The sequence below is a fragment of the Macaca fascicularis genome, chromosome 20 (genome assembly GCF_037993035.2).
Source record: "Macaca fascicularis isolate 582-1 chromosome 20, T2T-MFA8v1.1".
Classification (NCBI taxonomy): Eukaryota; Metazoa; Chordata; class Mammalia; order Primates; family Cercopithecidae; genus Macaca; species Macaca fascicularis.
The window spans coordinates 62,519,189-62,546,199 of record NC_088394.1 but is presented as its reverse complement, the minus strand read 5'-3'; the positions used below and the strand labels follow the sequence as shown (position 1 = coordinate 62,546,199).

Sequence of the window (27,011 nt, the reverse complement as noted above, 5' to 3'; positions counted from 1 at the left end):
AGAAGTGTTTTAGATTTCAGAATTTTTCAGATTTTGGAATATTTGCATAAACGAAATGAGATATCTTGGGGATGGGACCCAAGCCAAAACACGAAATTCATTTATGTTTCATATATAGATAGCCTGAAGGTAATTTTATACAATATTTTAAATAATTTTGTGAATGAAACAAATTTGTCTTAAGTATTTATGTGTGGAATTTTTCATTTGAAGTGTCATGTCGGTTTTCAGAAAGTTTTGGAGTTTGAAGCATTTAGGATTTTGGATTTTTCAATTAGGGACGCTCAAACTGTTTGTAAAATAAATGTAACTTAGAGCATATCTTAATTTGGACTGGTCACATTTCAAGGTCTCAATAGCTGCTTGTGGCTCATGGCCACTGTATTGGACAGTGCAAGTGTTGACTGCCCTAAAGTCTGGTTAGGAAAAGAGTCTACATGGGTGAGAAGAAAGGTCAGGCTATTGAGCAGGGCTAGAAGTGTGACATCCGAGACAGCAATGTCTGAGCAGTGGGTATTATTACTATGCATAGGCAATTAATTTAATTTCTAGTTCATTTAAAGCGTAGTCACTAAAACTAACTTCAGAGATGTTTAAGAATCATCTCTACACTAAGACATTGACCTGTCTTACTTGTTCTAGATTTTAGTGTTTTAATCTTCTCTATTGATGGCTCTCTTTTGTTACTACAGAAGCTACAATTTCTATACTTTTATAGTCATTTTCTGTCCTTCTTCCCTTCCTTTCCTGTTTTTACTTCTGTTAGAAATACATGTATGGCCAGGTGTGGTGGCTCATGCCTGTAATCCCAGCACTTTAGAGGCTGAGTGGGGAGGATCACCTGAGCCCAGTAGTTTGAGAGTGGCCTGGCCAACATGACGAAACCACATGTCTACAAAAAGTACAAAACTTAGCTGGATGTGGTGGCACGTGCCTGTAGTCCCGGCTGCTCAGGAGGCTGAGGTGGGAGGATTGTTTGAGCCCAGGAGATTGAGGCTGTGGTGAGCCATGATTGTGCCATTGAACTCCAGCCTGGGTGACAGTGAGACCCTGTCTCAAAAAAAAAAAAAAGAAAAGAAATATATCTATATATATAGTTTGATAAAAATAATAAACATTGTATAGCCCTTGTCCTGCTGTGTTCATGTGCTGCTGTGCAGGAAAGAGTTAACATAGCAGACCTAAGACTTCTGCCCTTTAGAAACACCTGCTTGCAAGGGTGGTCTTTGACTGGCATCTGGGAACTTAGATCTTGGGAGTGCCCCCACCATTCCTAACTGATAACAGGCTCTGTGCCTAACTGTTTCTGCAAACAGTGTGGTTTATGCTGACACCTGCTTTCTTCCTGGGAGTGCGGAATTTTGGTACATGTCAGGAAGTGGCTGCCTGCATGGCTGAGCGCTGATGAAAACCTTGAACTCCCAGGTTCAGGCCAGCTTGCCTGCTGGCCAACATTTCACATGTATTGTCACATCTTGTTGCCTGGGGAATTCAGTGTGTACTGTGCAGTTCCTCTGGGAGAGGACCCTTGGAAGCTTGTGCCTGGTTTCCTCCAGACTTTGTGCCCTGCCCTTTTTCCCTTTGCTGATCCTTTTTTCTTTTGCTTGCTTGCTTTTTTTTTTTTCCCCCGAGATGGAGTCTCGCTCTGTCACCCAGGCTGCAGTACAGTGGCATGATCTCAGCTCACTGCAACCTCCACCTCCCCGGTTCAAGCAATTCTCCTGCCTCAGCCTCCCAAGTAGCTGGGATTACAGGCGCCCACCACCATGCCTGGCTATTTTTTTTTTTTTTTTTTTTTGTATTTTTAGTAGAGATGGGGTTTCACCATGTTGGCCAGGTTGGTTTCGAACTCGTGACCTCAAGTGATCCACCCGCCTCAGCCTCCCAAAGTGCTGGGATTACAGGCGTGAGCCACCGCACCCGGTCCCCTTTGCGGATCTTGTTTTGTGTCCTTTTGGTGTAATCCATCTTAGCTGTGAGTATGACTGTGTGCCGTGTCCTGTGAGTTCTCATGGATCATCAAACCTGGGGAGGAGGGGGGTCTTGGGGACTCTTGACACCTGTCCTGAGTGATATGACTCTTAATGGCACTTTAGAAGTGCTTATAGTCTCACTGAAGGCCTTGGAGCTGATTAACAACAATGATAGTTAACATCCAATGAGTATACTGCTATTTGCCCAGCACTGTTAAGGGTTCATCATAAATACTAAATGATCTCATCCTCCCAAGAAGAGTCCCTCTGAAGTAGGTACCATTTTTACTGCAGTGTTAGATGAGGAAACCATGGCTCAGTGAGGTTTAGTGGCTTGTCCAGGGTCACTTGGCCAGTGCGTGATACAGCCGGATCCCAGCCCAGGCTGTCTGGCTGCAGGGGCCACACCCTTGTTTGGTTCTTCTGTGCTATGAAGAGCTTTCTTGGCTTTAGGAAGACCACTCTCCCTTCAGATCTGAGCTCCGTGTCCCCTGACCTTCCCAGTGAGGTTATGCTTCCTGATGGAGCATTCCCTGGCCGCTCTGTACCTCTCTTTTATACCACTTCTTGGGGTTTGAAAACATGTTGGCTTCTGTGATTACCTGAGTAATGACTGCTTCCCCTGGTAGGCTTAAGGTTCTGTGAAGGCAAAGGCTGGACTGGTTTTGCTATTGTTGTATCCTCAGTGCCTAGCATGGGTATCTGGCAGACAGTGGGCACTCAATAAATGTTTGTTGGGTGACACTGCTATGGATGAAGCACCCCTGAACTGGGTCGGGGAGCAAGGCTCCTTGTGACCCAGACTCTAGTGGGCCTATGTGGTGTTGTGTATGCTACTTAGGGGCTGGGAAGAAGATCTAGAAGAAGGAGAGGGGGTTTGAGAGGGGCAGTGGGAGGGCATATTTGAACTGGATTTTGAAGGGTATATAGGAGTTTTCCATGTGATGAAAGTTGATGTGAAGTGGGATGGGGTGGGAATGCTGGGCACAAGAAACAACATAAGCAAAGACACAGAGGTGTGAGGGTGAGGGGTGATCCCTTCCCTCCCCTCCCCTCCCCTCCCCTCCCTTCCCCTCCCCTCCCTTCCCCTCCCCTCCCCTCCCCTCCTCTTGCCTCCTTCTTTCCTTTTTGAGATGGAGTCTTGCTCTGTCACCCAGGCTGGAGTGCAGTAGTGTGATCTTGGCTCACTGCAACCTTTGCCTCCTGGGTTCAAGTGATTCTCCTGCCTCAGTCTCCCAAGTATCTGGGATTACAGGCATGCGCCACTACATCTTGCTAATTTTCGTATTTTTAGTAGAGATGGGGTTTCACCATGTTGGCCAGGCTGGCCTTGAACTCCTGACCTCAAGTGGTCTGCCTGCCTCGGCCTCCCAAAGTGCTGGGATTACAGGTGTGAGCCACTGCGCCCAGCCAGGATGGTTACTTTTCAGGAGTTCCATGCATTGCTTGCCTTTGGTCTTTTGTCACCTATGGCCCCTTCTCACATGTACTCTGAAAGTTCCCAGGTGGATCCTGGCACTCTGAAGATCTTGGCCTCAAGAACACCATTTAAATCTTTTCTAGTGCACACCTGCATACCCAGAAAGGCTCTAGCAGAGTCTGGGGTTGTCCCAGATTTGTGTGTCTAGACCACAGATGGAGGCTCTAGAAATGCCCAGCAGAGATCCTGATATGTGTCTGAAAACACACAGGATGTTGGAGAAATTGGCAGTCATCCTAAAAGGTACAAACAGGACCAGAGGGAAAGAATGCCTCCAATCAGTGAGACAGGGAGCGTACTAAAGAAACAGGGACTCTCAGCAGCCAGCGCACCCAGTGCAGTGATCAGAGGCAGGAAATGGAGGCAGGTGGCCTGCCCAGGCCTAGCGCTGTCCAGTGTCCCTCCTGGCTTCACCCACCCACCTGCCAGCTTGATGTGGTAGGCAGGCAGGGCTGGGATAGAATACATTGAAGAGGGATGGACAGAGCCAGCTCTGACCTTGGGGAGGCTACCAGGGCAATAGAGAGGTAGGACGTACCTATGCTTGGCACATTGGGTACAGGGATGGATAGAGTTGTTCTCAGGATGTTTCTGGAAGTAATGTGAGGAAGCCGTGTCTAGTTAGAGTTGTGACCTCACAGGGGTTGTCAGCTATTTTGGCCTACCTTGGGCACCCAAATTTGGATAGTCTTTTTCTCTCTTTTTCCCTTCTCTCCTTGCTTTCCCCTCAACACTTACATACTTTTATAGGATTCAGCACTGAGAAGCAGCAGTTCTGATGTTTTCTTTCCTTCCAGGTGTTAACGGAGCCTGTGTCCAAGTGGAGAAATGTCCGTGGCCACAATCCTCTGGTGAGTGGGTTGTTGGTTGCATGAACCCCCAGCTTCCCCTTAAGCACCCGAGAATGGTGATGCCTCTGCCTGAGCCTGAGACTGCCCAGGCATCCTCTGTGCTCTCAGCTGAGTTGGAGAAGACCAGGGAGGGACAAGCAGAAAATGGTGGCATGTTGGCGTTCTGAGGTCAAGGATCTCTGAGGCCTGCGTGGCTAGGCACAGAGCCCAGGGACTTCCTATCCCATACTATTCCCAGTGGCCAACCTCAGCCACTAGGGGTGTTCATTTCTTGTTGCTCATTCCAATCCTCCCCTCCCCTAGAAGAAACCTATCAGAACGCAAGACTTCTCAGACCTAACCCCCCAGGACCTATCTCTAAGTAACCAGGATCCTTGGTGGACCCCTGACTTGGGTTTGCAACTTGGCCCTGTCTAGTAACAGGGGCCGCCTCTGGCTTACCTGGAAGCTGCCAGCCTGCTTTCCCAAGGGTGAACCTAGCAACAGGGGTTGTAGTGTGCTGTGGCCCTTCCTTCACCTTCCCCATTTTGAAGTTCTGCTCTGGCTGCTTGAGAGAGATGGGTAGAATCTGGGTCCTGCAAGAGTTAGAAGGGGATGTTGGTTCTGAGCTCCCGTCCCGTGAGGTAGGGATGATTAGTCTCATTTTTCAGTTTAGGAGATTGCACTTAAATAAGTTGCCTGAGGTCACACAGCTAGTAAATGGACTTGGAAGCCTGTGCTGCCCCCTGATTTCTTTTTTTTTTTTTTTTTTTTTTGAGATGGAGTTTCAGTCTGTCTCTAGACTGGAGTGCAGTGGCGCGATCTCGGCTCACTGCAAGCTCCACCTCCCGGGTTCAAGCGATTCTTCTTCCTCACTCTCTTGACTAGCTGGGACTACAGGCGCCCGCTACCATGCCCAGCTTATTTTTGTGTTTTTAGTGGAGACAGGGTTTCAGCATGTTGGCCAGGATGGTCTCAATCTCCTGACCCACATGATCCACCCACCTCAGACTCCCAAAGTGCTGGGATTACGGATGTGAGCCACCGTGCCCGGCCATGCCCCCTGATTTTTAGCAACACAATTGGCATCTCCTGTGTGGTTCATTAGACTCCGAGTTCTACTAGGAGCAGGGACTGTGTCTACTTTGTTCACTGTTATTTGCTAAAACCTAGGCACACTGCCTAGCACTTAGCAGGGGCTTGTGCATTCATCCATTCATTCAACCAATATTCAGTGCTTGTCAGCCACGTGGCAGACACTGTTCTGGATGATATGGCAGTGAGAAATTCGAAGCTCTTGCTCTCCTGCCCCTAGTATTCCAGTGTGGGGAGCCAGAAGGCAAACATATAATCTGGTGGGTGGTGATAGGAGCTAGGAAGAAAACTAAAGCAGGTGAAATGATGTTTCTTAAATAAGGCAAAACCTCTCAGTCTTTCAATAAAGAATCCTAAAGAGACATGAGAAGAATTTCTTCTCTGTGCATTCGCGAGAAGATGGAATGCCAGTCATCTTCTTTGAATATCACAAAGAAACCTCTGTAACATTCATATTCTCTAGAAGCCAAGGAGGAACCCAGGCTCGGTTATTAAGTAAGACAACTAGAGTTACAGGTGTTAGGGATCATAAGTGACATTTCCCAGGACAGAATCACAGCCTCAGAAGTCTGAGTGTCCTTGTTACAGATAGCCTTTTCAATGAGAGTTTCCTAATAAAAAATACAATAGAAGTAGCTATTTTTATATAAGTTTCCACTCTAGACCAAAAGAAAGATCGATACTTTGAAAAATCTTAATTCATCACTTTATCTGAATTGGTTTTCTGATGAGAAACATGACTGTTTCTGTGGCCATCAGGCAAGAGGGAGTGTTTCTCCTAGCCTTTATGAGATTTTCTCTCAACTGCTGTCAGAGGAGTCTGCAGTTCTCAGTGAAGAGCACTGGAGTTTCATTAGTTTGCACCAAGAGAAAAATGAAAAGCAAAAATGAGGAAAAGGCCGGGTATGGTGGCTCATGCCTGTAATCCCAGCACTTTGGAAGGCCAAGATCAGAGGATTGCTTGAAGCCAGGAGTTTGAGACCACCCTGGTCAACATAGTGAGACCCCCATCTCTAAAAGAAATAAAAAATAAATAAAATTAATTTAAAAATGAGGAAAAGAGCAGAACAGGTTTCTTAGCAAGTACGCTGGAGCATGAAGTGTTTTGCACCTAGAGGGGATGGAGAGTGATTGAGTAGGTGGGTGGGCTTCTGTTTTACATGAGATAAGTAGGGAACGTGTCTATGATAAGGTGCCTAAACATGAGGGTGTGAGCACTGCAGATACCTGGATGAAGAGTGTTTAGGCAGAAGGCGCTGCAGATGCAAAGGCCCTGAGGTGGGACCATGCTTGGCATGTTTGAGGAACGCTAAGTAAGCTCATGTGGTTGGAAGCCAACCAGGCCAGAGGGAGAGTTGTAGGAAATGAGAGAAGGCCCTGTGGGCCATGATAAGGGTTTGGATTTCATTCTGCTTGCAATGGGAAGCCACTGGAAGGTTCTGAGCAGGGGATTGGCAAGAACTGATTCATGTTTCACAGACTTACTCTGGTGGCTGGACAGACTACAGAGGGCTCAAAGCCATTCACTGAATGACTTGTGTGCATGTTCCTTGGTGATTTTATTTTATTTTCTGAATTTCCAAAGAAAAGGAATTTATTTTTTACAGTTAGAGCAGCTGAGAAGTCCAAGGTTGAGGGGGTGCATCTGGTGAGGGCTTTCTTGCTAGTGGGGACTCTTCAAAGAGTTCTGAGGTGGTACAGGGTGTCACATGGTGAGGGGGCTGAGCATGCTAGGTCAGGTCTCTCTCCCTTTTCTCATAAAGCCACCAGTGTAAGATAACCCATTAACCTATTAATCCATGAATAGATTAATCCATTCAAAAGGGCTGTGCACTCCTGACCCAATCATTTCTTAAAGGCACCACCTGCTACATACTGCCACATTGGGGATTAAGTTTCCAACACATGAAATTTGGGGGATTCATTCAAACCAAAGCATTACTGTTTAAGGATTATCTTAAAGAGCTTAACTTTTTTTAAAATTTAAAACTTATTTATTTATTTATTTATTTATTTATTTATTTATTTGGAGGGTCTTGCTATATCACCCAGGCTTGAGTGCAGTGGCACAATGATAGCTCACTGTAACCTTGAACTCCTGGGCTCAAGTGATCCTCCTGCCTTGGGCTCCCAAAGTGCTGGGATTATAGGCATGAGCCATTGCACCTGGCTTTCTTTTCTTTATGCTAGAAACATTCAAATTATTCTCTTACAGCTTTTTTTTTTTTTTTTTTTTTTTTTTTTTTTGAGATGAAGTCTCACTCTATTACCCAGGCTGGAGTACAGTGGCATGATCTTGGCTCACTCCAACCTCTGCCTACCAGGTTCAAGCGATTCTTCTGCCTCAGCCTCCCAAGTAACTGGGATTGCAGGCATGCGCCACCATACCCAGCTAATTTTTTTGTATTTTTTTGTAGAGATGGGATTTCACCATGTTGGCCAGGCTGGTCTCAAACTCCTGGCCTCAAGTGATCTGCCTGCCTCAGCCTCCCAAAGTACTGGGATTACAGGCGTGAGTCACCGTGCCTGGTCTCTTCTAGCTATTTTGAGATTCACAACAGGTTATTGTAAACTATCGTCACCCTATTGATCTATCTAACACTAGGTGTTACTTCTTCTATCATACCATATATTTGTACCCTTTAATCACTTCTCTTCATCCCCCTCTCTCCCCTACCCCTTCTGGCGTCTGGTAACCAGTAATCCACTCCGGAACTCCTGACCTTAGGTGGTCCTCCCACTTTAGCCTCTGAGTAGCTGTAATTACAGGCTCAAGCCACCGAACCCAGCAACTGTCTAGCTCCATGAGATCCGTTTTTTTTTTTTTTAGCTCCCACATATGAATGAGAACATATGATATTTGTCTTTCTGTGCTTGGCTTATTTCACTTAACCTAATAACCTCCAGTTCCGACCATGTTACTGCAAATGGCAAGATTTCATCCTTCTTCATGGCTGAATAATATTTCATTATGTATATATACCATGTTTTCTTTAACCATTCATCATTGATAGGCACTTAGGTTGATTCCATACTTGGGCTACTGTGAATACTGCTGTAACAAACATGGGAGTGCAGATATCTTTTTAATATACCGATTCCCTTTCATTGGAATATATACCCGATAGTGGGATTGCTGGATCACATGGTAGCTCTATTTTTAGTTTTTTGAGAAACCTTCATACTGTTGTCCATAGTGGCTGTACTAATTTACATTCCCAACAAATATGTATGAGGGTTCTCCTTTCTCCACACGTATCTCCTGTCTTTTTGATATAAGTCTTTTTTTTTTTTTAAACAGAGTCTTGCTCTGTCACCCAGACTGAAGTGCAGTGGCATGATCTCAGCTCACTGCAACCTCCACCTCCTGGGTTCAAGCGATTCTCCTACCTCAGCCTCCCAAGTAGCTAGAATTACAGGTGTGCACCACCACACCCAGCTGAACTTTTTTTTGTATTTTTAGTAGAGACGGGGTTTTACCATGCTGGCCAGGCTGGTCTTGAACTCCTGACCTCGGGTGATGCACCTGCCTCAGCCTCCCAGAGTGCTGGGATTACAGGCCTGAGCCACCGCCCCTGGCCTGATAAAAGCCATTTTAACTGGGGTGAGATGATATCTCGTACTTTTGATTTGCTTTTCTCTGATTATTAGTGATGTTGAGCATTTTAAAATATACCTGTTGGCTGTTTTTATGTCTTCTATTGAGAACTGTCTATTCAGATTTTTTGCTAATTTAAAAATCAGAATTTTTTTTTTCCTACTGTTGAGTTGTTTGAGCTCCTGATATATTCTGGTTATTAATCCTTTGTCAGATGGGTAGCTTGCAAACACTTTCTCCATTCTTCGAGTTATCTCTTCACTTCGTTGATGGTTTCCTGTGAAGCTTTATAGCTTGATTTAATCCCATTTGTCTGGTTTTGCTTTAGTTGCCTGTGCTTTTGGGTCTTACACAGAAAAGTCTTCGCCCAGACCAATGTCCTGGAGCATTTCCCCAGTGGTTTCTCTTAGTAGTTTCTTAGTTTCAGGTCTCAGATTTCTAAGTCTTTAGTCTGTTTTTGATTTGATTTCTGTATATGGTGAGAGATAGGGGTTTAGTTTCAGTTGTTCTACATATAGTTATTCAGTTACCCCAGCACCATTTATTGAAGAGATTGTCCTTTCCCCACTGAATGTTCTTGGTGCCTTTGTCAAAGATGAGTTGGCTGTAAATGCCAACTCTATTCTCTATTCTGTCCACTGGTCTTTGTGTCTGTTTTTATGTGAGTATCATGCTGACGTGGGTACTTATAGCATTAAAAAAATTTTTTTTGAGACAGGGTCTTGCTCTGTCACCCAGGCTAGAGCACAGTTGGCATAATCATAGCTCAATGTAACCTTGAACTCCTGGGCTCAAGCGATCCTCTTGCCTCAGCCTCCAAGTAACTGGGACTACAGGTGTGCACCACCATGTCTGGCTAAATTTCCTTATTTTAATTTTTTAGAGACGAGGTCTCACTTTGTTGCTTAGGCTGGGCTTGAATTTCTGACCTGAAGCAACCCTCCCTCCTTGGCCACCCAAAGTAACAGGATTACAGGCAAGAGCCAGTGCACCCAGCTGTTACTACAGCTTTGTAGTAAATTTTGAAGTCAGGCGGTGTGATGCCTCCAACTTTGTTTTGTTTTTGTTTTTGTTTTTGCTTAGAATTGCTTTGGCTCTTTGGGGTCTTTTGTGGTTTCATATCAATTTTAGGATTTTTTTTTCCTATTTTTGCAAGACTGTCATAGGTATTTTGATAGAGATTACATTGAATCTGTAAATTGCTTTGGGTAGTATTGTCATTTTAACAATATTAGTTCTTCTAATCCATGAGTGTAGAATATCTCCTTTTTTGTGTGTGTTATCTTCAGTTTCTTTCATCAGTGTTTTATAGTTTTCCTTGTATAGATCTTTCACTTCTTTGGTTAAATAGATTCCTAGGTATTTTACATTTATTTATTTATTTATTTTTCGAGACAGGGTCTCACTCTGTCGCTCGGGCTGGAGTACAGTGGTGCGATCTCGGCTCACTACAGCCTCTGCCTCCTGGGTTCAAGCGATTCTCATGTCTCAGCCTCCAGAGTAGCTGGGATCACAGGTGTGCGCCACCACACCTAGCTAATTTTTTTGTATTTTTAATAGAGACAGGATTTTGTCATGTTGTCCAGGCTGGTCTTGAACTCCTGGCCTCAAGTGATCCACCCGCCTGAACCTCCCAGAGTGCTGGGATTACAGACAGGAGCCACTGTGCCTGGCTGTTATTTTATATTCTTTGTAGCTCTTGCAAATAGAATTCCTTTCTTGATTTCTTTCTCAGATTGTTCACTGTTGGTGTGTATACATGCTACTGATTTTTGTATGTTGATTTGATTCCTGCAGTATTACTGAGTTCGTTCATCAGTTCTAACAGTTGTTTGGTGGAGTCTGTAAGGTTTTTTTTTTTTTTTTGGTAATTTCAACTTTTATTTTCGTTTTGTGGGGGTACATGCGCAGGTTTGCTACCTGGCTATATTTCACGATGCTGAGGTTTAGGGTATGATGGATCCCATCAAGTAGGTACTGAACATAGTACCCAATAGGTACTTTTCAACCTTTGCCCTCTCCCTTCCTCCCCACTCCAGGAGTCCCCAATGTCTATTGTTGCCATCTTTATGTCCATGAGTACCCATTGTACCCTCTTGTAAGTACCCACTTAAAGTGAGAACATGCAGTATTTGGTTCTCTGTTCCTGCATTAATAAGCTTAGGATAATGGCCTGAGTCTTTAAGCTTTTCTAAGTGTAAGATCATGTTGTCTGTGAACAAGGTTAAGATGACTTCTTCCTTTCCAATTTGGATGCCCTTCATTTCTTTGTCTGGCCTAATTGCTCTGGTCCCTTGGAGACTTTCCGTAGGCTCCTATGATAGCTGTTACCATACCGTCCTCTAATTGTTTCAGTGTCTGCCTTTGTCCACCCTGCTGTCAGAGCCCTGTGATCATGCTGGGTTCATCTTCAGCCCCAACCCTGCGTGTGTAGATTTCTTGAGCTGTCCTTCAGTGTCTTGTGAGACCAGGGTCCTCCTGCAGATGCCACTCTGACGGAAAGTGCTGTGTTTTCCCTTCTGCAGGGCCTGATGTACCAAGATGCCTCTCGCTGGGGCCTTACGCTACAGACTTATGTGCAGCTCACCATGCTGGACAGGCATACTTGTCCTCAGGTACGTTTCAAATGCTCAGTTTCAGCCTTCTTAAACGTTTTCTTCAGACTTGGGGTATGTGATTGCCAGGAAGGGAAACTTCACAAGGAAGCCAGGCTAGGCCTTCAGTGCTGTGCAGGCCTCTGTGTGTGGGGCCAAGGTCACTGGCTCCTACAGTTCTCTTCTGACCAGCCTCTAGTGCCCCTACCCACAAACCTCAGCCAGCCAGGTGGTGCCCCTGTCAGGTGAGGACCACTGCTGGACTCAATGCCATTTGACTCAGTTCTTCTCAAAGTGTGGTCCCTGGACCAGCAGCAGAAGCATCACCTGGAAACTTGTTAGAAATGCACATTTTCAGCTGGGTGTGGTGGATCCCACCTGTAATCCCAGCACTTTGGGAGGCCAAGGCATGCGGATCACCTGAGGTCAGGAGTTCAAGACCAGCCTGGCCAACATGGTGAAACCCCATCTCTACTAAAAAATACAAGAATTAGTCTGGCGTGGTGGTGCGCACCTATAATCCCAGCCACTTGGGAGTCTGAGTCAGGAGAATGGCTTGAACCCGGGAGGCGGAGGTTGCAGTGAGCTGAGATTGCATTACTGCACTCCAGCTAGGGTGACAGAGTGAGTCTCCATCTCACAAAAAAAAAAAAAAAAGAAATGCAAATTTTCTGGTCACATCCCAGACCTGCTGAATTATAAATTCTAGGGATGAGGCCCAGCAATCTGTGTTTTATCAAGCCCTCCAGGTGACTTGAATGCATGCTTTGTTTGTTTTCATATTTGAGAACCACTAATTTAACCTTCATGGGGTCTGGCTCTTAGTTCAAATTCTTGAGACAAAGAATCTGATTGGTTCAGCTTTGGTCAGGTGTCCAGCCCTGGTTCAATCAGGTGTTGGGTACAGGACCCCAAGGCACAAACATGGCTGCTCAGGCCTATTCCATCAGTGAGGGTGCATCTAGAGACAGTCTCTTAGAAGAAAGGGGGTGAGGAGGTCCTGATCGGCACCTATGTTTCAAGGCTGTAAGCACAATCTATGATGCCAGCTTTAAGGCTCTGCATGAAGGAGACAGACTATCCCTACAGCATTTAACACTGGCACAGCTGCTGGACTGGACACTTCAGTCCCAGTCTGGGTACCTGCAACAATAGCTACCACTCTTCTGTAAATCTGTCTTTTCAAATTGAAAGATGTGAGCGGGACCTTTTTGGTGAGTAAAAATTTCCATCTCCCCAAATATCTGTCTAAATGACACAAATCCACAAATCAAAAGATCTGAGGTTAACGCGTTTTGCCTTTGCTAATCTGCTTTTCCTGAGCAGGCACTCAATTGCAAACCTAAGTTGTATCTAATGATATTTGGATAGGAAGGGATGTAAGTGTGCTCCTCTATTTAAGGAAATCTACCTTGGGAGGCAGAGAGAGATGGACAGACCAGGAAGGATGAGCAGAAGGAGACAGAAGGATGAATGGGGAGCTAGGAAGTAAGGAAAGAGAGGATGGAAGAATGGAAAGGAAGATGGATGGGCAGAGGATGGATGGACAGAGGGACAGCAGGGAGAGGGAAGAAATGCCTGGGTTTTCAAATGCTTTCAATCTGCCTCGGATTTGTTGGCCCAGGTTCCATGGGTGCTGTGGGCCATGGCCAAGTGAGAGTGCTGTTAGTCTGCCTGGCATCAAGGGTCAGGCACCTTTTGCTTCCCAGAGGAACGCTGGACAAAGGGCAAGATCGTCTGCAGAGGGTGTGAGCATCCTGGCAGAGAGGGGTGCTATCAGGCTGTCTTCCTCCCTCTTGGGCATCGTCCTTCCCAGTTTCCATGGGCAGAGCCCCCAGAACGTCACCGCCAACCTGACCCTCGTGGGGCTGTACTTCATGCATGCAGTCCCTCCACTTAAGCAAAGTCACCCTATTTAGGTCCGTGATAGTCACCACATGTTGCCACAAGTGGACAGCTTTGGATGGTTTCTCCAGGGCATGGCCGTGTTCCAATTGAGCCTCACCTCCCATCAAAGAGGTGGCTGCTGATGAGCCATCAGCCTCAGCATTGCTGGGCCATGTATGCAGCTTTGGGGTGTGGGGCAGGTCAGGGTGGAAGGGGCACATAGCCTGAGCCTGGTGGCAGATGTGGCTTCTCCTCCCAGCAGAGGAGTGAGGAGGTCCTCCTGCCTCACTCTCTCCTCCGCCTTGATTCTCATATTCAGCCAAGTCCCCAGGCAGGGGAAGTAACAGACATTTCTCAAGGCCTCCTGGCTGTCTCCTCTTCCCCTGAGTTTGTGATTCTCTTTTTGTTTTCCTTTAGGTGTCATCTGTACGGTTGATGGAGAGGTCGATTCACAGCGCAAGATACATTTTTGTAGAAAACCTGTATAGAAGGTACTGTAGTTTGCATAATTGATAATTTATTAAACTACTAATTTTTCAAAATGAAATAGAAACTTGTTTATTTGATTGACAGATTCGGAGTACCCGCTGTTGTATCAGTTAACCATTGCCATAGCAACGTGGTATAACAAACAGCCACTAATCCTCATGGCAGACAGGTATCTGCATTCGTTGCCCAGTCAGCCAGGTTGGTCACCAGGCAGCTCTGCTGACCTTGGCTGGGCTCAATGAGATGTCTGGGAATTAGCTGATGTAGGAGGGCCTAAGCAAGGGTGACTGGAGGTGGCTTATCTCTCTTCCTCTTGCCTGTCACCCTCCTTCTGGGACCAGCAAACCAGCCCAGGTGTTCACTTCTCACGGTGACAGAGGGTAGAAGCAACAGCAGAGATGCAAGGACATGTCTTCAGGCCTCTGCTCCAAGTTAGCTAACATTCCATTGGCCAAAGCAGGTCACATGGTCACATGAGCCCAGGGTGGAAAGGTGGGAGGGTCCAGTGAGTTACACAGCATGGTGCAAGGCTATAGGGAAGGGTGGAGAGTTGGGCAAGTCAGACGCATGGTGTGCATCGCATTTGTTGTGTTTTTCGCTAAAAGCTTCCCTCATGAGAGCGGACTCTGTGATATATACCTAGTTAGGGGGCTTCTGGTGGCCTGTCAGTGCCAAGGGCTCAGGCATGGGGCCCTCCATCCCTGTGCTCAGAGACTGCTGATTTCTCAGGGTCTTGGGGAAATGGGTTGCAGACCCCACCTGTCCCCGCTGTGAGCTTGGGATACTGCTGTCCCTCCCTCAGAGCTGTTTGGATGTCAGCGCTGAAGGCCCTTCCTCCCACTCTCATCTGCAGCTGCCTTCCTAAATGTCGCCCTGTCTCCTAGCCCTCCCCGACCACCCTGTCTAGATAGGGCAAGCTCCTTGTTAGTCTTTGTTTCGTTTTTGGTTTTGGTTTTGGTTTTTTGAGGCAGGGTCTGGCTCTATCACCCAAGCTGGAGTATGGTGGCACGATCTCAGCTCGCTGCAACCTCCTTCCCCCAGGCTCAAGCCATCCTCCCGCCTCAGCCTCCCAAGTAGCTGGGACTACAGGCACACACCACCACGCCTGGCTATTTTTTTTTGTATTTTTAGTAGAGACAGGATTTCATCATGTTGCCCAGGTTGGTCTTGCACTCCTGGGCTCAAGTGATCCTTCTGCCTCGGCCTCCCAAAGTGCTGGGTTTACAGGTGTGAGCCACTGTGCCTGGCCCCCTTGTTATTCTTAATGACTACCTTCTGTTAGTTTTCTTTGTAGTATTTAAGGCAATCATATGAAATGATTTAACCAATTATGACCTACAAAAATGGCAGTTTTGTGTGGTTCAACTTAGTATGTGTCTAATTGTTTATTGCCTGCCCCGCCCCTCCACACGAGACCATAAGCTCCTAAGGGCAGGCACCAAGTTTGGTGTCCTTGCCTAGTGTGGACCCAGCACAGAGTGAGCTCCTGGTTGATACTTGTTAGCTATTGTTGGATGAGGGGACCTGCGACTGTGCTTTGGTCTCCAGCCCAACTTGTTCCCCAGGCTCTGGCCCCCTGCTGTTTTGTACCTTTCATTTGAGGGGCCGCTAAAAAGGCTTCTCCTAGGAGCCCTGAGCTGCCATGGATCATACTTTTGAGCCTGTATCACCCCCACAAAATGAGAGCCTCTGCTCAGAACATCAGAGCAATGCTGTGGGCTCAGGGGCTGGCAGCCAAGGTGAGTCCTGGCTGTGGCTTTGCCCCCTGACCTCAGACTTTTCTTGTGGGCTGCAGCTTGCCCTCTCAGCAGGTGGCATTCCTGACCTTAGAGCCCCATTTTCACCTGACAGCCTGGGTTTCCAGGTGTCCACTGCTAGGTTTATCCAGCCCTCTGCCCTCAGCTCCTGCTCTTTAGCACCTCAGCCAGAGGGAGGACAGGCAGGACAGAGGAGAGCGAGAGCAGAAGGGAGCCCCTGTTATGTTTGTGTACTGCTCTGCTTAGAAGTGTACTGCTCTGATTAGAACTGTAGCCCAAGGTGGAGGTTGCAGTGAGCCGAGATCACACCACTGCACGCCAGCCTGGGCAACAGAGTGAGACTCTGTCTCAAAAAAAGAACTGTAGCCCGAGGAACAGATCTTGGCGGTGGGGTAGGATTACCTGTGAACCTCACAGAGTGGGGCTGTGTCTGTCTGTGAATCACATTCAGCTTGGCCTGTTTTGTGTGGGCCCAGTGACTCTTATTGCTTTTTTTTTTTTTTTTTTTTTTTTTGAGATGGGCTCGTGCTCTGTCACCCAGACTGGAGTGCAGTGCCATGATCATGGCTCACTGTGGCCTTGATGTCCTGGGCTCAAGAGATCCTCCCACTTCAACCTCCTGAATAGCTGGGACTACAGCACATGTCACCATTTCTCGTTAATTTATTTCTTATTTTTTGTAGAGACAGAGTCTCCCTGTGTTGCCCAGGCTGGTCTCAAAACTCCTGGGCTCAAGTGATCCTCCTGCCTCAGCTTCCCAAAGTACTGGGATTACAGGCATGAGCCTGATTACAGCTGTGCTTGGCCTGATGGCTCTTTTTGAAGCTAGTAATCTGGAATGGAATGGCCAGAGGTTAAGGGGAGAGGATAGAGTGTGGCATTTGGTGGGCCTGGGTTCTATCCTGGCTCTGAAGTTTGCTCTGTTTATGAGGAAGACCAAGTTTCTAAATTTCTCTGAGCCCATCTCTCATCTCTGATTCCTCTCTTCCATCTTTGAAGAGCCTTTTGACCTGCCGCCTCCTTCATGTCTTAGGACCCTTTTGCAGGTCCTTGCCCACCTTGGTCTTTATTAAATTTGTGAGTTCCCGAGTCCCACCCCCAAACCTATAGGCCACCCAGCGCCAGGTAGATTTCCTCAGGAGCCATTTGTCTTTGTCTGGCCCGGGTCACAGTTCCTGCTGATGGCCACAGGCTTTGTAACTCCATGGGTGGTAACTCCCACCCATGGTCCTGTGTCATCACATTTCTGATGTGTCAGTTCTGTATCTCCCAATCTCTATGGTTATGGCATTGGTCCGGATGACATGGGCCTCGCCTGGAGCTGTTTTGTGGGTGGTTTAGGAAGAGAATGTAGCTTTTAATTTTTTTAGCTCTTTTCCTGCCCTGATGACTTTATATTTATGTCTCTCCCCGGCCCTCCCAGAATGCATGGCCTCTGTGGTTAGGATTTCTGTGGGACAGTGAACCACAGAAGAAACTTACAGTGTCTTTCTTTCTGTTCTTGGGATCTAATTGTTTTAAGTTCATATGGCTTTCCGGGGGCTGAGATTCCCCTGAAGACCTTGTTGGGGCCTTGAGACCCATCACTGAGGTCTCTTGAAGCCAAAAGCTGTCAGTGGGCATGTGGCCTTGGGCACTCCAGAGGCTGCTGGGAGCACTGTGGCTGCCCGGAGGGCCAGGCTATCCACCATGGTCTCTAGGGAGATGAGAAAAGGTGGTGTTCCTCAGACCCTTTCATGGAAATCCTCTGAAGGCAGAGGAAAGCTTCCCATAGCACTGCTTACTCATCCTCCCAGCCCCTGTGGTCCAAAGCAGCCACCTGCCAACAACCTGGAAGTTTCTTGGAGTCTCCTGTTTTAACCTAGAATTCGTTAGGATTTTGCATTTTCCTCCATAGTATGTTCTTGTTTTGTATCTAAAAATAATAATTTACATACTTATCATTGAGGACAATGGATGCTGTATTAAACACCATGCTTTGCATGTGCCTTGGAGTTCCCACACCCTCAGCCACATACCCCAGAGTCCCTAAGTCCAGGAGGCAGAGAACAGAGGGGTAGGGGTATTCAAAACACCTTCCCAGGGCGTGATTCACTTGTGAACTGCACCTGCTTATGTGTTCCCTGGAAACTGGGGCGTCCGCTCTCATGGTTAAGGAACAGGGCAGGGACCCATGGACAGGAGCTGCATTTGTTGTCTGGTTGTTGACCCTATTGGGCAGATACGGAACTGAGAAAGGATTACAAAGCCAGTGCTCCTTCCTGATCGGGCAGGAACTAACCACAGGAGGGGAACGTGTTCTGAACCCTGCTGTGTGGGGGCAAGCAGCAAATGAGGAAGTGGCAGGAGGCATCTAGATTTCTCTCTTCAAGGCCAAAAGCTTCAGGGCCCACTGGGGCCCCCAAAGCTGAGAATCCTGAGGTACTAGCCCCTGAGGTACTCTGCCTCTTCCAGACAGGCCTTACTCTAAGCTTCTCCCACGATCACCTGTGCATCTTGTTTACGGGTAGATTCCGCTTCAGTAGCACTGAGGTGGGGCCCGAGAGGCCACATTTCTAGCAGGTGCCCGGGTGGGACCACACTCCTGCTGGTCAGGGATCACACTTTGAGGAATATGGGCCTTACAAAAAGGTGGCAGGGCCAGGTGTAGTGGCTTATGCTTGTAATCCCAGCACTTTGGGAGGCAGAAGGGGAAGGATCACTTGAAGCCAGGAGTTCGAGACCAGCCTGGGCAACAAAGTAAGACCCCCATCTCTACAAAAAATAAAAATAAAAATTAGCTGGGCCTGGTTGTACACATCTGTAGTCCCAGCTACTCAGGAGGCTGAGGCAGGAGGATTGCTTGAGCCCAGGAGGTCAGGGCTGCAGTGATCCATGAGCATGCCACTGCCCAAGTGACAAGTGACTTAGTGAGACTTTGTCTAAAAAATAAATTAATAAATAAAAAAGGCTGGTAGCCAGGTGGCCCACAGGGCACCCTCCATCCCTGTGCTGCGACCCTTTTCCCCTGGAGTTCTGACGGTGAGGTGGGCTTCCTTGGGGCTTCACTGGACCTTTGGGGGTCATAAGAGCAACAGCCCTGGCCTGAGGATTGTCTTCGGGGCCATGGTGAAAAGTTCTGCGGGGTGCAGGATTTCCTGTTTCCTGCACCTGGCCTGTGGTTTCTTAATTTCACCTTTGTTGCTTCATATTTGGGTTGCTGGGGGCTATGTTGTGTTACCTTTGTTTTTAAGGTTTCTGAACTTATTCCTAGGCCAAGAGTCAGGCAGCCATAGGGCAAAGTAAAAAGTATTTTTAGCCAGAGCCACAGAAAGGATGAAGGGAAGGAATACCAGAGCTTGGCTACTCTCCGGACAACTCCAGCTGCCCTCGATGCAGTGGTCATCCACAACGAAGTATTACTGAGAAAGTAGATGTGGGTTTTTTGTTTGTTTTTGAGATGGAGTCTTGCTCTGTTGCTCAGGCTGGAGTGCAGTGGTGCGATCTCAGCTCACTGCAACCTCTGCTTCTCAGATTCAAGCGATTCTCCTGCCTCAGCCTCCCAAGTAGCTGGGATTACAGGCGCCCACCACCATGCCCAGCTCATTTTTGTGTTTTTAGTGGAGGTGGGGTTTCACCGTGTTGGCCAGGCTGGTCTCAAACTCCTGACCTCAAGTGATCTGCCCACCTCAGCCTCCCAAAGTGTTGGGATTACAGGTGTGAGCCACTGTGCCTGGCCAAAGTAGATGTTTTTAGAGGTTTCTGCTCCTCCAATGCAGATTACTATCATTGTTACTACCTATGCAAAATGTAGCATAAAACCGAGTTTGGCTGGGTCCTTTGCCCATACCTAGAATAAGGTGTCTTGGTTCCCACCTGCAGGGAGTTCAGCCGGGTACTGGGAACCACACGGTGGCATGTGGGGCGTCAGCTCCTGCCTGGGAGCTCGTGTTTCCTCATTTCCTGGGATGCTCTAGGAAAAGGCTTCCCAAAATGCCGTGATGGGGAGCCCTTCACAAGGTGGGAGGGCACACTACCACTGCCCCTTCAGTGCTCGAGTTGGTCTTTTTCTCCCTCTCAGAAACTCTTGCAACCTTGGTTCGGGATCTGTGGGGGTCTGGATAGAAGGGTGTACGGCAGGCTCAGGTCCCCAGAAAAGCCCACATGTTGGAATCCTGCATCTCCTCAAAGTAAAATTTCTTGAAAGGTGTTCTTGCTCTTTGGGCCGTGAACAAATGAAGAGCTCGTCAGGGGAGAGACCCGCCTCTTCTGGCACTGTGTACCCCGGCGAGGTTGGGGTGTGCAGAATGTAAGTGCGGTTATGCCACCAGGGGTTCGAGAGGGCTGTGTTAATTGCTGGAGAGGAAGATTCCAGTTACACAGTGTCCTTAAAGATGGGAACTTTTTTTTTTTTTTTTTTGGAGTCGGAGTTTTGCTCTTATTGCCCGGGCTGGAGTGCAATGGTGCAATCTCGGCTCACTGCAACCTCCACCTCCGGGTTCAAGCGATTCTCCTGCTTCAGCCTCCTGAGTAGCTGGGATTACAGTCATGTGCCACCACGCCCGGCTAATTTTGTATTTTTAGTAGAGACGGGGTTTCTCCATGTTGGTCAGGCTGGTCTCAAACTCCCAACCTCAGGTGATCCGTCTGCCTCAGCCTGCCACAGTGAGCCACTGTGCCTGGCCAAAGACGGGAACTTGTAAGGGGCGGGCAGCTGGCTAGCATGAAAAGCTGAAGGTGGTGAGCAAAATTCGTGTAGCCAAAGAGGCCACGCAGGTGACTGTGTGGGCCCAGTAATGGGAAGCAAAGGTTTTACAAGATTGCCTGGTCGTCCTTTTCTAAGAACAGAAGTGAGGGCGTGGAGTGGGGCCCAGCTGAGGAAATGACATGCTGACTCACCTGTGGCTGGTGGTTGGAGATACTAAGAAAGACCTGGTGTTTGGAACCACAGGCTGGGCCTCCTCCCCTGCTTATTGGCCTAGGGGCTTAGGCTCTTCCTAGCTCCTGTCTAGACTGAAGCCTTCTGTCTGGGTCATGGGCCTAAGAGCTGTGGCATTCCTGCAGCTGAGGCTAGAGAGAGACTGGATTTGATCCAGGTCAGCTGACAGAGTGGGGCGGGCGGGTGGTGCAGTGGAGAGCATTTGGGTTTGGGGGTAGGGAGAGCCAGGCTTGAACCCCTGCTCAGACAGAGTTGGCCTTCACTTCTCTGATCCTCAGGTTTCTTCTACAAATTGGGACTGAAGCTAGCCTCACAAGGTCTTGTGAAAACAAAAGGAAATAACGTATACAAGGGAGCTCTTCTAATCCATTCCGCACAGACTGGGGGCTCTCTGGGCCTCAAGGAAGGATGCAAGAAATTGTGCTGATGTAACAGCAGGATTCATGTATTCATGTGGACGAAGACCTTGGTTTTGCCCCCTTGGGGTCAGGGGAGGGGTGAGACTCCCGTGCCCACTGTTGAGTCATGTGCTTGGATTTGCCAGACTTGGATTTGCTTGGTATTACTCTCTGTGTGTTCTATAGAAATAAAGGCTATGGCTTGTCTTGTCGGTGGTGTGGGGAGCCCCATGCTTGAGACAGACACAGGAGGAGCTGGGCAGAGTTCCTAGGAGGAAGTACAGTTAGAATAGCGCCTGCCGTGCCCCATGTCCCTCGGAGTCATGGAGATCAGGCTTCTGTTTCCTCACTCAGCTCAGCCACTGGTCAATCAGTCCTCCTGGATCCCCCAGCCTCTTCCGGCACACAGTTCCAGTCATGGAAGGGTTTTCGATAGGTCTGGCCTACTGACCCTGCCCACGGGAGGCCACCCCACCAAGGACCCCTTCCAAGAACATTGGGAAGGGAGAAGCTGGCCCTCAGTCTGCACCAACCCTGTGGGGGAAGCCTTTTGTTTGACTGTGGTGGGGGTGGGAGTGGGAGGCCCCTGTGACTACCTGGAGCCGATTCCCAGGGGAGCTGTGGCGGGGGCAGAGCCACCAGAATCTCTCAGTCCCAGAGTCCCCCACAGGTGTGACCCCCTCCCCATGTCTCCATGTGTGGACCTCCATGCACTGTGACCGTTTTGCAGTGGTGGTTGGTTTGGTTTTAGTTAACACTGCTTCATGTGTTCTGAGCTGCGGTTCAGTTCCATGGTCATATCTGTGGGCACCCTCCCAGCTCTGGGATTGGACAGTCTTCCTTGAACTCTGTAGACACATGAGGTCCTCCGGCGGTTAGTCCAGCCTTGGAGACTTGGGAGACTGTCCCATTGGCAGCTTAACTTCTCCTCAATTGCTGCTAACTGGCTCCACCCCCTCGGTGCCACCTCTTCTGTGCCCTCAAGCTGTGAGTTTGCTGGAGTAGGGGAGAAGCTAATCAGCAGCTTCCTCATTGCACATCCTCATTTTCTTGGAGCCGATTTTTTCTCAGTCTAATTTTTCCAGAAACGGAAAATAAAAGAGAGTGGTTTGGTTTCTTGAACGTCAAATATTCAGAGCTGAACTAACTGAAACCCAACTCAGAGTAGCCTGAACAATGAGTTGTTGTCAACTCCCAACAGATGGCTTAATTTGATGCCTCTGGCCTTGTTTCTCTTCATTTTCCTGCTCTGCATCCTGTTCGTGTCCTCAGTGCGATTCTTTCAGGGGGACAATGTAGTCGCGGCAGCATTGGGCTTCTCACTCGCTGGTTGGAGTAAGGGCAGGTGTCTTGCTAGTGGCTCTTCCCCAAGCGTGCGGAAGTATCTTTTCTGTAAGTCCCTGCAAACCTCCCTCATGCCTGCCTAATCCAAATCGGGCCCCTGTCTGGGGGAGGCCCTGCACTGATTGACTTAGCTTGGCTTCCCGAACACATTGCTGGAACCAGGGCAGACGACTTCCCTTAGATCAATTGTGCCTACCCTAAGGCTTGGAAGCTTGGGGTGGGTCAGGTTTCCCTGAAGCCCTTGGGTCTGTGGATGGACCCTGAATAAAGAATAGGCTACTTTTAAGGAGGTAAGTGGAGAGGAGGCAGGGAGGCAGCCTGTGGGCACAAAGTCGTCACCTGAACTTATAGTGCCTGAGTTTTGTTGACTGGGAATCCCCTCTCTAATGCTGCAGGATTTCCTTCCCACTCCGCCCGCCTCCCCTCCCCCACGCAGCTGGGAGTCCTGGCAGTCCCACAGGTTGGTCTGCCCTGGCCTCTGTGCTGCAGTCTGCTCAGGCCCCCCTGCTGTTCTCCGTCCACTGTCCTGCTCCTCTGTCAAATGCTCTTCTCTGCTGAGAACATGGGGGTGGTCTCATAGACTAGGGGAGAATGTCCCTCCCCAGTTGGTGTCATGCCTTGCTATTAGGCCCCAAGACAGGGCTGCTTGTGCCCTTGACCTCCTAGAGTTCCTGCCTCACTTTTCCAGCCTCTTACTTCCTTCCATCCTCATCCCCTCATGGGATGGAGTCAGCCCCTCCTCACCCCCTCCCCCTGGGAGCCTCCCATTGCACACGGCTCAGGTATGGTCACTCCTCCATGGCCAGTCTTGCTGAACCCAGCTCTGAGCGGGTCCCACATGGAGCCACTAGTGGAATGGAGGATGTTAAAGGGAGAATTCCTCTGCTAGGCCTGTGAGGGTCATCTGCCTGCTGATAGGCTTGTGCCCTCCAGCCGTGGCCATTCCTGCTCTCTCTTTCCTGTTGATTTCCTCCCAGGTCACAGGAAACCCACAGAAATACCAGGAATAGATGCCAGATTTCTCCTTCACCCTGGGCTTGTTCTTCCTTCCCACTTTCTTGCCTTCTTGTCTTTCTTTTAAAGTTAACATTTAAAATATGTAGTAGGCCGGGCGCAGTGGCTCATGCCTGTAATCCCAGCACTTTGGTAGGCTGAGACAGGTGGATCATTTGAGGTCAGGAGTTCGAGACCGGCCTGGCCAACATAGTGAAACTCTGTCTCTACTAAAAATACAAAAATTAGCCTGGCATGGTGGTGCACGCCTGTAGTCCCAGCTACTCAGGAGGCTGAGGCAGGAGAATTGCTTGAACCGAGCAGTGAGCTGAGATCACGCCACTGCACTCCAGCCTGGGTGACAGAGTAAGATTCTGTCTTAAAAAAATAAAAAATAGAATGTGTAGTAATGCTCCCCAACCCCCACTGCTGATTTGCTGATTTGAGAAGTAATGTGTTGTTAAAATTTGGAAAATACAAAAAGGTATAAAGAATAAAAGTCTCACATAGTCCTGCAGCTCGAGAAAAGCACTGTTTACATTTTGATATTTTTCTTTCCTGCCTTTCCAAGATGCATTGGTGAATAGTTTTGGAAATGTGGTTGGGGTATACACAGTTTTAGATCATGTTGCTTTCACTGAACATTAGATTTGAAATTTTTCCATGCCATTAAATGTTATTTTACAATATCATCCTTCAGTTACTGCATGAATTTTCTGTTATATAGATTTACCAAGATTTAGTTTTTTATTGTTTTAAACAGTGCAACAGTGAGCATCATGATTATTTTCACAAAATAAATTTTTTGTTTTGTCAGAGTCAGGGGTCTCACTCTGTTGCCCAGGCTGGAGTGCAGTGGCATGATCATGACCCACTATAGCCTTGAACCCCTGGGCTCGAGTGATCCTCCTGCCTCAATCTCCCAAGTAGCTGGGACCATAGGCATGTGCCACCACACCTAGCTAATTTTTTTGTAGTTTTTGTAGAGATGGGGGTCTTTCCATGTTGCCCAGGCAGGTCTTGAACATCTGGCCTCAAGCGATCCTCCCACTTCACCCTCCCAAAGTGCTGGGATTACAGGCATGAGCCACCACCCTGGTCCACAAAATAAATTTCTAAAAGTGAAATTGGTTTGCTGATTCATTGCCCAACCTGAGCACTGTCTCTGTTCTCAGGGCACAAGCTTTAAAGTCCCTTTCTCTGCTTAGAGTTCCAATCCCAAGTGAATTCTCCCATCACTCTGTGCCATGGCCCTTGCAGCATTGCACCATAAGCTGCCCCCAGGTAGCAGGAAGTCGGGAATGCTTAGGGTCCTTGTCACTGCATGTCTAGTATTGCATGGATCACTTTGTGCCCTGGTACCCTTGCTGACTCCCTTTCAGTGAGAGCCATCTCCAGATCCTTTTGGGGGAATTGCATAGCCCAGAAGCTTTCCTTTAGGTGAATAAGCCCTTACAACTCTCATTGCAGTGGGAAGATGCCAGAAGTGGACTATGTAGTTCTGTCGGAATGGTTTGACTGGATCTTGAGGAACATGGACGTGTCCATTGATTTGATTGGTGAGATGCACCCCTCCCACCTCCACCTCTGGTCTCTCTCCTGGGCCCCTTGAGGATGTGCTTGGCTGGGCCCCAACCCTTGGGGGCAATGGGTGAGGCACTCGGCAATTCCTTCCCCATAGGAGTTCAGCCTTCTACCTGAGGGCAGACAGAATTTGGGGCTTCTGGTCTGTCATGGAGAAGAACCTTGGCTTTTGTTCTTTAAACTTCCCTCCCTGCCTCCGCTACTTTCAGACCCAAATCCACTGTGATCTGATGGGTTTTCTAGTTGGTAAAGAACAGGAAGGACAGAGCCTGAACATTCACTGAGACCTGCTTGGTGTGAGGCCTGTGCTGAGCTCTGTCTATGAACAGAATCCCATTCAGCCTCAAAACGACCCCACGGGGCGGGTGACACAGAAAGAGAATGAAAATCGGGGCCGAGGGTCAGTGGTCAAGCCGAGAGCTGGCCCTCCCTGCCTCCTGCTTGAACTGTGCAGACCTTCCTCCCGCCTTTGCCCGTGTGCCTGCTTCGCTTCCAAGCCATGAGCAGAGTCCTGAGAGCCACGTATTCTTTTAACCTCAGTTTATCTTCGGACCAATCCTGAGACTTGTTACCAGAGGTTAAAGAGGAGATGCAGGGAAGAGGAGAAGGTCATTCCACTGGTAAGAGGCCTCTTCGGCTTGGTTAAAGACAAACTGGGAAACCACCTCTGTCCACGCCCGGCTTCCTCTCCTAGCCCCACCCCCATGAGATCATTGTGCCCTTGTCTGCAGAGAGAGAAACAGGAACCAAGTGTATCAGGGGGTGAACTCTGACTTCCTGTTTGGCCAGAGACCCACGTGGATGTCCAGATCTGCTTGGCTTCCTGTGGTCGCTGACTCATGGTTTGGCAACCCTCCTGCTTGGAGGTGTTCCCCTCCCCTCCCCACCTGCCCCTTCCCATCTTGTCAGCACCAGGGCTTGTCTCTTCTGCCTCCTGAAGATTGCCTGGCCTTGTGCTCTCTGGGTCCTCCCTAGAATGTGAGTTCCAGGAGGACAGGACCAGCCCCCTTGTGCACTGCTGCATCCCTAGTGCTCAGCGCAGTGCCCAGCATGGAGGCAGTGCTCATGCTCAGTAGTGCTTGCCCACTGGAGAGATGCCATGCCCCTCTGAGTTCTGCTCAGGCCACACTGACTCTCATGGGGACTCTGCCAGTACAGGCCCGGGCTGTGCTTCTTGCCCTGGTCCTTCATTCCTCACATCTCCCTCAAAATCCAGCCTCCAGGCTGCTGCGCAGCTGATATTTCCAATACTTATCACCACTCGTGCAATTTCCCAGCCCAGAACCCTTCAGTGCCTTGCTACTGGCTAGGATGCAGTCCTCACTTTGTAATATGGCTTATGACCCGGCCCCAACTGCCTCTCTGGCATTATCTTCCTCCATTCCTTACTTTCTATGCTGTGGCTGTAAGGAACTAGTTGTGGCCACACACAAACATCTACACGCACAGTGGAGCTATGCAAATGTGCCTTTGCACAGTTGTTTCCTTTGACTTTAAAGTATTACTCAGATGTCACCTTCTCCAGGAAGCCACCCCTGACCTTCCTTCCATTGTAACCCCCCCAAACCCACCCACTGGCTTTCTTTGATCACAGGCCTTAGGACAGTATACTGACACTATTTGTTTATACCTTTTTTCCCCCATCCCTCATTAATATCGGCTTTTTAAGATTGGGTCTTATTCTCTCTGTGTCCTCTGCACGTGCCTTGGGGCCTGGTGCCTAGTAGTTGCTCAGTTAGTATTGAACTGAATGTCCCATGTGAAAAGCTGCCTCTGGAGGGAGACAGAAGTTGGGCAAGCATTCAGTGGGGCGTCAGGGGTTCTGAGCTCAGGATAGGCTGGACTGGGGGCCCTGGGAGGCCTATCCAACTCCTGAAGGCTTGCTCAGCCTTCTTTTTCCCTGGTGCCAGCACGATGCATTCCTGCTATGAAGGCCCGGGCTTCACTCTGGGCAGCTCCTTTGAAATCTTGGAGACAAGAATGCTAGGAAGATGGAGTGTGGTGGAATGGGGCCAGGCTGGACTGTGCTGTGATGGGCACAGCAGCTCTGCAGTGACCCAGATGCTCCCCA

At 48.6% G+C, this 27,011-nt stretch overlaps 1 protein-coding gene across 5 annotated transcripts in view; it reads left to right on the top strand.

Moving 5' to 3' along the window:
- TK2 (thymidine kinase 2) overlaps window positions 1-27,011 on the top strand; it is a 42,904-nt gene that overhangs the window by 10,697 nt on the left and 5,196 nt on the right. For 4 of the 5 annotated variants that reach the window (XR_001487416.4, XM_065537084.2, XM_015442719.4 and 1 more), the window contains exons 4-8: window positions 4,251-4,304; window positions 11,502-11,591; window positions 13,875-13,948; window positions 24,827-24,915; window positions 25,481-25,560. Coding sequence is in view for 4 of the 5 variants with exons in the window: in XM_015442719.4 (XP_015298205.1) it covers window positions 4,251-4,304; window positions 11,502-11,591; window positions 13,875-13,948; window positions 24,827-24,915; window positions 25,481-25,560 (387 nt within the window). In the remaining variant the exon portion in view is untranslated. The remainder of the gene's footprint in view (window positions 1-4,250; window positions 4,305-11,501; window positions 11,592-13,874; window positions 13,949-24,826; window positions 24,916-25,480; window positions 25,561-27,011) is intronic. The other variant, XM_074027245.1, reaches the window with a different exon arrangement.